Here is a 13,721-nt window from a genome sequence, read left to right on the forward strand (position 1 = left end):
AAGCTGATCGGTAAAAGTCTGCGTCTCGTTGTTCGTCACATGTTTGCGTGTCTGATTTTGTGTTAGGAGGAAGCAGGTCCCCGATCGCTCGCCAAACATGAATAATCTGGAACGAGGACCTCTACCTACTTAGACCAAGACGCGAAATGGCTTTCAGCCATTAACAACAACTGTCATACAAGATATATACATGCAAGGCATGTATTGATGGAGCTCGTTGTAATAAATGGCCTCTGAAGCAAGTCCACGATGCCGACTTGCGGTTGCCGGAATGATGAGACTCAAATTTGAGATTTGCTTGATAATGGGGCATAATCAAAGATGCCTCAACAAACTGAAAATAGCCTCTGCAAGGCTTAAGAAATGGATTCAAAAAGTAAAAGATTAGAGATTCGGGAATGCGATGCACTGCATCATGGAGCTGCCTCTGATATCCCACTATCACAGGTTTGCCATCCCGCAACAAGTCGGGAAGGCGTTTATATGTTGATAAGCTCCTCTGTCGTGAATCGCGACGGGATCATCCGATGAATAAGGTTCTCGCTGTCTTAACTTTGGAGGCCTACCTGAGTTAACCTCTAGCCGAAATTCTATCTCACCCGTGCAATCGGCTTGAACCTTTAATATCATCACGTTGTTAGAGAACTTCCGTAGTAGTAATACTTCAGGTCTCAAATGACCCAATCTCGGACTCAGTCCCAAGAACAGCTATCCGCAAGTCCCCGTTACCTGATTCCTCATTACCAGTCATCCGCTTTATGTCGAAGCGGAGTTCAACGTCTTTCAACTCTGTTGAGAAGTTCTCACTCCCTCCAACACTGCAAGGTTTTTCCAGTCCATGCAGCCTGCTGCTCGTGCTAGTTGTTGTCATGAACTGAAGGAAGCTATCCTCAGCTAAACAGCCATTTCGGTACAATGACAGCCAATCAAGAATGTATACTATCAGTGTGACAACAATACGCGAAACATAAGGTGCATAGAACTGCCACGGCTCATTGAAGCTATAGACATCTGCACTAGTAAGTGCTTCAACAGGCTGAGTGTTGACCCAAAGAGGCCTAGCTGACATTTGATCCAATGATACGGCGGACACATCACTCAACATTGTAACAGTACACGAGCTAAACGTGTATATCTTCAGGTGAAAAGGTGTTGTGACAATTACTAATGGCATGAAATCAGCCATTGCGGGCAGTTGCAGTGCCATGAATCTTTTCCTTCACTTGAGCATTAATCCTCTTCATCTCTCTTGCCAGCGGAAGAAAATCGTTTTCCTGCTGCGTCGCAGTCTCGATCCCCTGAGCGACGCGATCCAGCAAATGCAGATCCTCAATCATTTCACCAGGCCTGGGTGCGTTCATGGCGTTGCTGGCGAGGTGAGCGTATGCGGTGTGCGCTCGGAAGGCGCCGAGAATGTACGATATTGTCTCTGCCGCAGGGAACTTCCAGACGTGCAGCATGTTGTACGTCAGGTCGAGGATGCGACGCGAGGCCCGAGTTGAGAAGTCTGTTCTGGGCACGTTGTTGTCGGTGCAGACCGGTACGGGAGAGTTTGATTTCAGCAGCGTCGCTTTTCGCAGCATAAAGATGATGGAGGTATAGCCTGTAAGAACCAGGCTTGACAAAGTCCATAGATCCATGTGATCGTCACCTGATCGCGCGATCCAGTCTTCCTGTTGCGGTATTAGCAAATCCGAGCTCCAGTGAAGTGACCAGGACGGAGGTTGCGAGGTCGACTTACAATTCCCCATTCATCAAACAAGATTTCGATCTCGTGGCACAGAGGCTCGATAGCCTCGACTGCTTCGGACTCGTTCTCGAGTCCTTCGAGGGTCTGGAAGAAGCGGATCAAGATGAACGCAAGTCGGCTGCGAATGAGGAATGATATCGTCGACACTTGAGCACCCTTTTCCGGAGGCAAGTCGAGTGACAGCCATGGTAGATTCACCTGCCACTTGTCGAGGCTCGGATACAGTGTCGCCGGCTTGTTGTAAATCAAGTGGTAGAAGAGATCCGTTTGAATGAGCTCCCACATTCCCTTGCGGTCCTCGTCGGTGCTGGGGCAACCGGTGGCTACAAAGTAGGCATTGCTGTCGAGACTGTGCATTTGGAGACCTTTGGCGTACTCGCAAGATAATTGGTGCATTTCCAAGCTCATTTCGAAGTCGTAAGACTCTGTTGCGATGCCGGTCTGCGAGTAGAATTAGCAACGGCGACCATGGCGCATGCAAAAAGCAGCACATAGAAGGGGGAGGGTGATATACCATGAAGATAGCAGCGATAAAGTCTGTGATGGAACCGGTGGCTTCCTTCTGCCAGCATGGCATAGTCCTAAGACAACATAGGTAGAGCTGCCGCGCGTATCTGCCGTCTGGGCTGTGAAAAGACCGTGTGTTCAGGATGTAGCATCCCCGCCACAAAATGACATAGTAAATGATGAGGATGCAGGGGTCGAGGGTAACATGCCTCATCATCAGCATGTCTGGTATTAATTCGATGGTTTTCCTATCTACGAGACTGAGAAACGTCTCAGTGGGACTGTAGGTGAAGTAATCTAAGCTGCGAGTCAGCGTCGTGAGTGTAACGAGCCGTGAAAATCTTACTGTGAATCCATGTCCGTGCCTTCTCAAGAGAGATATCAATACCCTCGGTTGCAATGGTGTTGTGGCCCATGGTACGTCGAAGCCTTTGATCTCGCACACGGTCGAAAGTGTCACCAAGGGTTGCAGCAACATCAAGGACAGCGGGATTGCGCGAAGTCTCAGATCCATGTGGTCTGAGAGATGGCAAGATGTCTCGCTCATGATAGGGTGTGTTCCTGGAGTCAACCCTAGACGGTGGACTCAGAGGTGAAGCTGAGTGGCTCGTTGTATCCCGGCCTGTTAGTGAGTAGGGCTCTGGGGAGCCACACTCATCAGAAGCCTGTCGATGAGATGATCTTGACGTAGGAGGATTGGCACTCGACAATGGACGGTTGTTCTCAATACGCTCTAAACGATCAAGTATGAGTGAAAGAGTGGCATTGTCGGCGGTGCCACTTGGGGGTTGAGTGTCAGCGTGATCAAATAGCCTACGTTTGATGAGAGTTTGAAGTTGAGCTCACCTCGGGTGATCGGCCTCTTTCTTGGTACGTTTCCTAGGCCTCCTCTGAGGGTACTGGCATGAAAGGTCTAGTGTACTACATCGCTCACAAATGGGTGTGTCACGACTGCATCTCAACTGGGAGAGTAATCATGAGCATGACACACTCAGGTTGCAAGTGGATCGACAACAGGACGTACCTTTTTGCTCCGACAATTCGTACACTACCAATTAAATGTAAGTTCAATGCCTTCAAGCTGATAAGAGCTCCCGAAATTGTAGGGGCATGCTTCAATGGATAGCATTGTGAGAGTTCTGAGGTGGACAGGGCTTAGGATTCTCGGATTGGGTTTGATGGAAAATGCGGGCTTACCGAAAGGCCGTTCACAACAACAACTTCTTGCCGGTCCATGGGCACCGGGGTCCCGAATCTCCAACACGCGGGATGCCGAGACTGAAGTCCAGATGGGTAAGGTATTAGATGGCGGATACAGATGACAGAGCCGCAACTGGCTCGGAGCATCCAAGGGTCTCAGTGCATACGGACAGACCGATCAGCTTTTGTTGTCGAAGATGCGGAAACCGGATGACAAGCGCCTTACGGGCCTCAAAACTGAAAGTCACCGTGGCCTAGGTAGGGTTCTCCACACAAGATCTCACTTCGGAGTCATGAATGGCATGGAATTGGCGAATGGCTGGAGATGTTTCTCGGAAGAAATGACACAGTGACCACTGACTGCCACGAGCTTGGCTTCGTCTAATGGGTCTTTTCCTCATTAGGACCGCCAGCGGCGCTCTTCCCATCCTTGGCAGCTCTGACGTGCCGCGGTCTTCAATTCTGACTGGAGGATTAGCCGTCGTGACCCACTCAACCGGTCTTTCGCATTCTCCGAAAGTGCGGCGCCGTCCCCAGATGGCCTCTTCCCGGCCGTGGTCGGTACGCCGGAACACCTTCCGGATCGACAACGCCCAAAGGCATTTCGCACTTTCCGAGAAAACGTCTTGCAACTTCTCCACCAACACAAATGTGGATGGAACTCAATTCCAATTCGAACACAGTCATGGCAAGTCTCCCAATTTCTCTCTCTACGAGACAAAGAATCCGTTCAATGTCGACGGTACAAAGACCCGGGCATCTCCTTGACGATCTAACGTGAAAGGGTCATTGCTAAAGGTTAATTACACCATCTACTTTGCCATCTTTTCTACACATCTACTTACTCCGACGACAGTATAGTCCGGATAATCTCTTCCAGCCGACAGTCCTGGGGTATATGAATTTGCCCGAGTGCTCTCAGAGTCTACATTCCATCGGGGAAGAGTTGCAACATGCCGGCACCTGCGATCTTGGACCCCGGTCCTCACCCGAATGAACCCCATGCATCCACATTCGACGGTACAGAGAGCGTTTCCGTCCCATCAGACGCCGAGGAGGAAGCCGAAGAGGCAATCCACGATTTGGCTAGGCGCCTAACTTCACTATCCCATGGAGGGGGCCATTCACTGTTTCCTGAGCCATCCGACGCCTGCCTCGACCCCAAGAGCGATGTATTCGACGCCCGGAAATGGGCAGCAGCCTTCTACAGGCTTCAGACCAATGCTCTTCTCGGAAATGCACCTAATACGGTGGGTCTCGCCTTTAAGGACTTGCAAGTCTACGGTCTGGGAACGACTACGGACTATCAGAAGACTGTTGGCAACTTCTTTCTGGAGGCAGCCGCGTTGGCTTCCTGGGTTTCGCCTTCAGGCAAGAAGCAGCGCATCGACATTCTGCACGACTTGGAAGGTGTTCTCCAGAGTGGAGAGATGCTTGCTGTGCTTGGTCCGCCTGGCTCTGGTTGTACGACGTTGCTGAAGACTATTGCTGGGGAAACCCACGGTTTCTATATCGCCGAAGGAGCAACTATCAACTACCAAGGGATCTCCCCAAAAGAGATGAAGACGACATTCAAAGGAGAAGCAATCTACACTGCAGAATTCGACCACCATTTCCCTTACCTGACCGTCGGCGAGACCCTCTATTTTGCGGCCCGGGCACGGTGCCCTCAGAATATGAATCTTCCCCAAGGAATCTCTGAGCACCAATACGCCGAACATCTTCGCGACGTTGTCATGGCACTTTTGGGTATCTCGCACACGAAGGACACCCGGGTAGGAGATGACTTCGTCCGCGGTGAGTAGCTCAAGTCTTCGACAACCTTGAAGCAACCTCAACTAATTCAAAGAAAAGGGGTCAGTGGAGGAGAGCGGAAGAGAGTCAGTATCGCGGAGGCGGTCCTGAGCTACTCTCCCCTTCAATGCTGGGATAATAGCACCCGAGGTCTTGATTCTGCCAATGCAATCGGATTCTGTCGAACTCTTCGCATGCAGGCAGACATCTTCGGATGTAGCTCCTCTGTGGCTATTTACCAAGCACCTCAAGAAGCATATGAGGTAAGTTATACGCATTTATTCGTCTACCTCGCCGTTCTTCTGTTCCAACGCCATTACCAATGTTCGCCTCTGTGACGTTTCGTTGCTCACCATATGGACAGCTTTTCGATAAGGTCACTGTCCTTTACGAAGGCCGTCAGATCTTCTTCGGGAGGTCCACTGATGCGAAAGCCTATTTCGAAGGACTTGGTTTCCTGTGTCCGGAGCAGAAGACCACTGCCGACTTCCTGACCTCAATGACGAGCTCTTCCGAGAGAGTTGTGCACCCGGAGTGGAAAGGTCAAACACCGCCGCGAAGCCCTGACGAGTTCGCCCAAGCCTGGAAAGACAGTCAGCATCGTCGGAACCTATTGGAGGAGATCGAATCTTTCGAGAAGCAGTACCCTTTCGGCGGTGACACGCACAAGCAGTTCTCTGCCACCCGAAGAGCACACCAGTCCAGAGCACAGCGATCATCGTCACCATACACTTTGTCCTATGTGCAGCAAGTCAACCTCAACCTTTGGCGCAGTTTCAAGCTGCTGATCAGCGAGCCGTGGATGACGATTACAATGTTAACGACAAATTTCTTCGAATCTCTCATCATCTCTAGCATTTTCTACAGCTTGACACCAAACTCGTCTAGTCTCTACAACCGAAATCTCCTGATATTCTACACCATTCTCATCAATGCTATGGGTAGCATCATGGAGATTCTCACGCTTTATGGCAAGAGAAACATCATCGAGAAGCATGCGAGATATGCACTGTATCATCCAAGTGCCGAGGCAGTCGCCACCATGCTCGTCGACCTGCCGTACAAGATGATCAACGCGTTGTTCATCAACGTGCCAATCTATTTCATGACGAATCTACGACGCGAATCAGCTGGGCCCTTTTTCTTCTTCCTCTTATTCTCCTTTACCATCACCGTCTCCATGTCCATGATCTTTCGATTCCTCGGCTCTGTCACCAAGACGACCTCACAGGCTCTGGCACCCTCAGCCATTATCCTGCTAGCGCTGATGCTGTTCAGCGGCTTTGCCATGCCTCAGTCATACCTCAGTGACTGGATTGGATGGATTCGCTGGATCAATCCCGTCTTCTACGCACAGGAAAGTCTCGCACTCAATGAATTCATTGGACGGAACTTCACCTGCTCGCAATTCATTCCTACGGGACTCGGCTACATGAGTTCTACCTTGGACGAGCGTGCCTGTGATATTGGAGGGGCAATGCCAGGCTCTGGCTCTGTCAATGGCGAGGAGCACCTCCGTGTCGTTTACGGGTTTCTGGCCAGCCATCGCTGGAGAAACTTTGGCATCTTGGTTGCCATCACCCTCTTCTTCATGTTCCTCTATCTCGTCGCCGTCGAGCTGGTGTCTTCTGAGAGATCTAAGGGCGAAGTCCTTCTTTTCAAGCGCCGGGCTCTGAAAAGTGTCAAGAAGGGCCATGATGATGTCGAGACTTTGGGAGAAAATCAGTCGCAACCAGCGATACAGGTAGACGACGACAGCGACCATTCGGACCTTGCGCAACAAACATCCGTGTTCCATTGGAATGATGTTTGTTACGATGTGCAGGTCAAAAGCGAGACCCGCAGGATTCTTGATCACTGTGACGGTTGGGTGAAGCCTGGGACACTGACGGCACTGATGGTGGGTTCCTGCCCTGTTGTGAATGCTTCACGAGACATGACTAATGTGTGAATTGCAGGGAGTTTCCGGGGCTGGTAAGACGAGTCTTCTGGACGTGTTGGCCAGTCGCGTCACTATGGGTGTTGTTAGTGGGGAGATGCTCGTCGACGGCCAGCTTCGGGATTCTTCGTTCCAGCGCAAGACGGGCTATGTTACGCAGCAGGACCTCCATCTTCATACGGCGACGGTGAGAGAGGCATTGAGTTTCAGCGCTCTACTACGGCAGCCTGAGCGGTACAGCCGGGAGGAGAGGTTGGCCTACGTGGATACGGTGATTGATCTCCTTGGCATGCAAGAGTACGCCGAAGCCGTGATTGGGGATTTGGGTGAGGGGTTGAATGTTGAACAACGCAAACGTCTGACAATCGGCGTTGAGCTAGCTGCCCGGCCGCAGCTGCTGCTCTTCCTGGACGAACCAACGTCGGGCCTCGATAGCCAGACGTCATGGTCAATCTGCGATTTGATGGAGAAGCTGACGAGAAACGGGCAAGCCATTCTTTGCACTATTCATCAACCGTCAGCATCACTATTTCAGAGGTTCGATCGGTTGCTACTGCTTGCAAGAGGTGGGCGGACGGTGTACTTTGGCGACATTGGCAAGAACTCTCACGTTCTCATCGACTATCTCAGCCGGCACGGAGCCTCAGCCTACCAATCTGGGTCCAACCCTGCCGAGTACATGTTGGAGGTGATTGGAGCGACACCAAAGGCGCATACCGATGTAGACTGGCCTACCGTGTGGAGAGACAGCAAGGAATACCAGGCCGTTCAGACTGAGCTCGCGAGATTATCATCACATGCAGATGAAAAAGGGGCCACGGCGACAACGACGGATCATGATGCGTCTACGTACGCAGAGTTTGCTGCAGGTTTTGGTGTGCAGTTACGTGAGGTGACAAGACGGGTCTTCCAGCAATACTGGCGTAGTCCTTCATACATCTTTTCCAAGTCCATCTTGACGTTTGGATCGGTAAGTGCTATGGTGCATTGCATCCGATCACGGAAATCAAGGAAGCTGACCGAGCCTGGGGCACCAATAGGCTTTGTTCATTGGACTTACACTTCTCGGCGGCAACAACACCGAGCGCGGTCTCCGGAATCAGATGTTTGGCGTCTACATCTTCCTCTTCATCTTCAGCCAAATGGTACAGCAGATCATGCCGGTCTTCGTCTCCCAGCGCACCATGTATGAAGCACGCGAACGACCGGCAAAGTCATACTCATGGATGGCGTTTATCGGTGCTAATGTCATTGTTGAGATGTTTTGGAATTCTGTAAGTGACTACCTTGGGAATGACGAAGCACGCAGAAATTCTTGACTAACGCTTTGGCGACTAGATCATGGCCATCTTCTCGTTCCTGTTTTGGTTCTATCCAATGAGGCTCGATCGCAATGCTGAATGGACAGATGCTGTTCACTCGCGTGGCATCACGCTATTCCTAATCTGCTGGGTCTTCTTTTTATTTTCAAGCACATTTGCGCATCTCATGATTGCTGGGCTCGGCAGCGCCGAGGTCGCGGGTGGGATCATGAACCTACTCTTTATCCTCATGTTTGCTTTTTGTGGGTAAGTGCAGCCCCGGTTTCTCGTCCCAACTGTGGTGAACCAGTGACTTTGGATCGAAACGAGCTGACAATGTCAAAAAGTGTACTAGCCGGCCCGGAAGATCTACCGCGTTTCTGGATCTTCATGTATCGCGTCAATCCGTTCACCTATGTCGTCGAGGGTTTCCTCAGCGTCGGTCTCGCCAATGCGCCGGTGGTGTGCAGCGCGGCCGAGCTGCTCGAGTTTGCTGCGCCCGCCAACGGCACCTGTGGCGAGTACATGGCAGAGTACATCCGAGAGAAGGGCGGATACCTGGTAGATGCTGGTTCGAGTACTTGCCAGTACTGCGGCATGGCCGATACGAATGCGTTTCTGTCGAGCATGAACATGAGCTTCGACAACAGATGGCGCGATTTCGGTCTGATTTGGGCGTTTTGCGTGTTCAATGTCGCAGCGGCAGCGGCGTTGTACTGGATGGTGAGGGTTCCGAAAAATGACTTCAAGAGTCGTAATGCGGGCAAGGCCTGAAATTGGAATCGAAATGATAGTATTGGTTGTACTGGGAGGAAGGGGGCCATCAAAAGTCTTTGAATTTGATCCCATCTGAGTATGGGACAACTGAATAACAATTTTCGCGATGTTGGGTCGAGACATGAAGTATCAAAGAGGGGATAGCATGGTACTCGAGCAATGCGGATAGTCAATTCATGCAGGCCGTAGTAAATTACATTGCAGATAGAATCGTTACACATCGACGCCGTACAAATATGAAATGGAAAAAGAGAAATATGAAATAGTACAACACCCCAGTGACGCCATCAACTGCCTTTCGCTTGGCTCTAAAACGTCAGACGAACCAGAATCTACTCCTGCCATCCGGCCATGGAGCTCGCCATCTCCCAGTCTCCGCTCGCGACCTGCCGCCAGCTAGACGAGATCTGACACTCCTCGGCCTCGAGCTCGTCATTGTCATTCATGCGGAAGATGGTGACGTCGCAGCAGATGGACATGGCCATGAGGCCGACCTCGCAGACGTGGGGCTTGTGCATCTTGAAGCTCATGGGCGGGTCGGCGTGCTCCTTGAGCATCTCCTTGAGGGTGGGCTCGGAGCGCTCCGAGTAGACCTCCGCGTCGCCGAACAGGATCGGGTTGCACATGATGCCGCCCTTGCCGATGTACTTGAGAGCGCTCTTGGGCTTGTGGCAGAGGGCGCCCCAGAGGAGCGTCTCCATCTCGATTGCCTTGGCGTGGTTGCGGAGTTTGATGGTGTTGAGGGGTCCTTCTTCGTCCGAGTCGTCTTCTTCGTCGGAGGAGTAGTGGCGCATTTGCTGGGGCCCTTGCTTTTCCTTCTTTTCCTTTTTGGATTTGCTGGACTTCTTCTTCTTCTTCTTTTCGACGCCGTTTTCGACGCCATCGGGCGAGGCACCGTCGGCCTTCTTCTCGCGGCGGGCTAATTGTTTGCCTTCAAGGTTGGAGTCGTCGGCGACGCCTGAGAATTGTGGCTTCTTCTTCTTCTGCTTCTGTTCGGCGCCCGGGCCATGGGGGGAAGGGTCTGTTGTGAGACCTAGGACGGACGGCATTTTGGGTGGCTTTGGTTTGGGGGGTTGGTTCTTGTTCTGCTTGAGATACGCTTCTGGATGGATATTGTATCGCTGGATACCGCTGTGTAATGCTCCGAGAAATCGTGAATTCGTCAAGTCGTGTTTGCTCGCTATAGAATATCGGGAAAAGGTTGTGTGCGTGTGTATGTGTAAGTGGGTGTGGAAGCTACGAAAGGCAGCACTAGGATGGGGATGCAGGCTACTAAAGGCGATGGGAAAGGGGGCACTTTGCATCATACGTCGTTCTGTGTGCTTCAGTCACGCGGTCCTTGCGTAGAACGACAAGACGTTGACGTCCATGTCCCAGAGTTTTCCCCAGCGCTTCTCCTTCTCTGCGTTTGCCCCGGCCGAATCTTGGAATTTTTCTGCTTTGATGCACTGAATGTGACGTCAGCCGTCGTGGCCGCACGGCGCGGTGGTGGATGGGAGAAACAGGGTTTCATCAGTGGGCAGCACGTCGTTCGCGGGGGAGAGCTGGGAGTGGGAGCTCTCTTCTTCCCATGCAGCAAATCCACATTGCCAATTGGGGGACAGAGGCGGGCTCGGGGGCCACAGCGGCGAGCCCCGCACTGCGATCGAAATGACATCAGGTCTTGCGGGATGCAACTGTGCGGCGATCTCTTAGACTCTGTCAGGAGTCCAGAACGCTGACTCAGCTGGGTTCTTGCTGGGCTGAGCCAGGGGATATCCCTGATTTGAGGGACGAACAGGGCAAAGGATGAGGTAGGAAGATGTCAGTGAGTGAGAGACCACCAGACCAGATTTTGGACATTGAGTGATCTGATTAACACATGTGGCTGAATCCCGATGTTGCCGCATAGCCGCTAACAGTCTTAGTGGGCGGCGCATGAAAAGTAAACGTCTCCCACGCTGCGATTTCGAGCTAGACTAAGCTGTTGTCGTGTCTAGTAGGCCGTTGAATTGAAGCGGCGTGAGCGGGTTTCAGAACTTCTTGACGTCCACCATCTTTGAGCAAAGCTTCCCCGCACCCGCTTGACAGCGGAATGTTTCGAGAAGCCATCCATTCACTCCAAGAGGTTTTGGTCGCGAAAACGGCCACTTTGTTTGAGTCGCCGTTGATAATCTTCAGCTCAAAGACCCGTCAAAGGCCGTACCGTAGGCTTAGGAAATTTCGGACAAGTCAAGGGAGGCGAAGATGCCGGACGAACGAAAGGCTATGAGTGGATGTTCCTTGGAATCGAGTGCCCGGCAGACACCAACGGCATCGATCAATTGGTCCTAGAGTCTGATTCGATTTGAAGAGTGTCGAGGCCTGTCTTGATTGTGTTTCCTGCATCTTTGGAATCCTCCGCTGGCCTTGAGATTGAAAAAAGGTGGGCGAGTTTTTTAACAGAGGGACTGTTGGTGAAATCTTGGGTCTCTTTCTGCTGGATCGTTTCGTGTAGCTTGTGCTACGTCTTTGGAGTCCATCAAACGGATATGTGTTCCGAGACATGAATATGGAAGAGCTGCCTGTATCCTACCGAGTTAAGAAATGACAGCCACCGGCGCGCGGAAAACCGGAGCTTGACCGGAGCAGCCCCAAGACATGTGGGGCGTGCTTCGGAATAACCCCGAAAATGACCTCGGGGTTTCGCCGTGTGTTTAGTGCAACTAGGCACCTCGCTGCTCCGAAAGAGACCGATGCGGGGAACCCGTGTCTCGAGGGGCTACAAGCAGATCACGAACAAGCATCTCGCGCGAAATTTTCACTTTACTTCAACCTGCACACGCACCGCTTCACAAAAGAATAGGAAAAATGGCCGAAGTCAATTCTGCTCAGTAAGTGTTCCGAGGCTAGGTAGCTGGTGATGTTGAAGCTTGAAACTGAACATCCGGGACCAACAGGTCGACTCTCCCGCCAAACAGTTGGGATACCCATGTCCATGTCTTCGATGCGTCAATAGGGCCCTTTGCGCCTTGAAGATCATACACGCCCGCACAAGCTACGGCAAAGCAACTCTTGGAGTTTAGTTCGAGCTTGAACCAAGCACAACCTCTCAACATCGTACTTGTTCAGCCTTCTCCGTACGCTACTGATAACAAAGTCCTGTTGCGTTCAATGCAAACTTTGCGCGAGGGTGGCTGTCGCATCGTCCGAGGCATCGCTGTGGTGGATATCGAGAGTATTTCCGATGCAGACCTCAGGAAACTGCACGATCTTGGTGTCCGCGGGTTGAGGATAAACAAGCAGGCAGATGGGAAGTCGACGGATCTCGAGATTCTTCAACAAACTATTGTGAAGACTGCTTCGCGGATTCAATACCTTCCGGGCTGGAAGATTCAACTCTTTTGCGCTCCTGCGATGTGGGAAGGTAAGGTTCATCGTTGACTTCGAGCCAAATTTTGAGGGAAGCAAGTACTAAAGAGAAACACAGACTTGTACGAAACGATACTCTCCCTTCCAGTCCAAGTAATTGCAGATCACGTGGGCGGCATGCGAGCTCTATCCAAATTGCAGCTCAACGCTGAAGCAGGCGGCCTAGACGATCCCACGAAACAACCCGGCTTCGAGGCTCTGGTCAGACTTGCAAGAGCCTCAAAGGTCATTATCAAATTGTCGGGATTCTACCGACTCTCCGACATGGTGAAATCTGGTTGCGAGGACATGGAGCCGATTGTCAAGGCTCTCGTTGAGGCGGTACCGCAGCGCTTGGTTTGGGGCAGCGACTGGCCTCATACTGGGGAGGGTAAAGATCGCCTTAATCGAGGCGTGGACGCGGTGGAGAATTTCAGAGAGATTGATGACACCCTGAATGTCTACAATTTGAGAAGATGGGTTAAGAATGAGGAGGTTTGGAAGGATTTGATGGTTAAGAATCCTGCGAGATTCTACAGCTGAGCAGCGTTAAGCGGGTCGTTCTTGATCTTACTGACGATGTCTTAGAACGGCCTTCTTACTGCCTTGTCATGTAATAACTAACTCGCAATATGAAAAATATGTATCAGGCAGTATGGTCCTCACAGAAATCAAAATGTTAGTTCTAAATGCACTCCATGTGGCAATGGGAGCTTCTTCAAACCTGCGAGACAGTTAGTGGATTTCCTAGAGACTTTGATCGCCCGATGAACGGACGGCTTAAGTCCGACGTCTCCTCCGCAAACGTCAGCGAGCTATTAGTCTGCAGGGATGCAAACGAATCGAGACCTACAAATCGGGAGAATAAGCAACATGCATGGAGCTAACATAGCTTAGTATCAATGAAAGAGGTCATTATCACCGCATTCTTGGATGTTGTTGAATTACTAGTAACAATGAAGGGACCTTCATAGTCATGTCTTGCTTACGGCGTTGCGTTAATTGCCGGGACCTATGGGCCATGGATTGTACGTGATCCACTGATCTCGAATTGTCTTGCAAGAACCTGCCCGATCTTGGCTCA

General features: G+C 51.4%; 4 protein-coding genes across 4 annotated transcripts; 2 read left to right on the forward strand and 2 right to left on the reverse strand.

The window, feature by feature from the left end:
- Positions 1-1,178: 1,178 nt before the first annotated feature.
- BDP55DRAFT_560900 (uncharacterized protein) lies at positions 1,179-2,673 on the reverse strand (the record flags this gene model as incomplete). Its single annotated transcript, XM_060570031.1, has 4 exons — positions 1,179-1,673; positions 1,742-2,191; positions 2,265-2,554; positions 2,604-2,673. The coding sequence occupies 4 exons, from the start codon at positions 2,671-2,673 to the stop codon at positions 1,179-1,181; spliced, it is 1,305 nt and encodes a 434-aa protein (XP_060425215.1).
- A 1,397-nt stretch (positions 2,674-4,070) lies between these two features.
- On the forward strand, positions 4,071-9,435 carry BDP55DRAFT_676728 (ABC-2 type transporter). The gene is made up of 7 exons (XM_060575836.1): positions 4,071-5,254; positions 5,312-5,514; positions 5,616-7,151; positions 7,210-8,160; positions 8,231-8,464; positions 8,529-8,758; positions 8,839-9,435. The coding sequence occupies exons 1-7, from the start codon at positions 4,411-4,413 to the stop codon at positions 9,263-9,265; spliced, it is 4,425 nt and encodes a 1,474-aa protein (XP_060425216.1). The 5' UTR covers positions 4,071-4,410; the 3' UTR covers positions 9,266-9,435.
- On the reverse strand, positions 9,436-10,764 carry BDP55DRAFT_676732 (uncharacterized protein). The gene has a single exon (XM_060575837.1). It carries the CDS (start codon positions 10,573-10,575, stop codon positions 9,601-9,603), a length of 975 nt encoding a protein of 324 aa, XP_060425217.1. The 5' UTR covers positions 10,576-10,764; the 3' UTR covers positions 9,436-9,600.
- Positions 10,765-12,099: 1,335 nt separating this feature from the next.
- On the forward strand, positions 12,100-13,404 carry BDP55DRAFT_676735 (uncharacterized protein). Its single transcript, XM_060575838.1, has 2 exons — positions 12,100-12,653; positions 12,717-13,404. The coding sequence occupies exons 1-2, from the start codon at positions 12,401-12,403 to the stop codon at positions 13,178-13,180; spliced, it is 717 nt and encodes a 238-aa protein (XP_060425218.1). The 5' UTR covers positions 12,100-12,400; the 3' UTR covers positions 13,181-13,404.
- Positions 13,405-13,721: the final 317 nt, after the last annotated feature.

Source organism: Colletotrichum godetiae (genome assembly GCF_030913485.1).
Source record: "Colletotrichum godetiae strain CBS 193.32 chromosome Unknown BDP55scaffold_49, whole genome shotgun sequence".
NCBI classification, from domain to species: domain Eukaryota; kingdom Fungi; phylum Ascomycota; class Sordariomycetes; order Glomerellales; family Glomerellaceae; genus Colletotrichum; species Colletotrichum godetiae.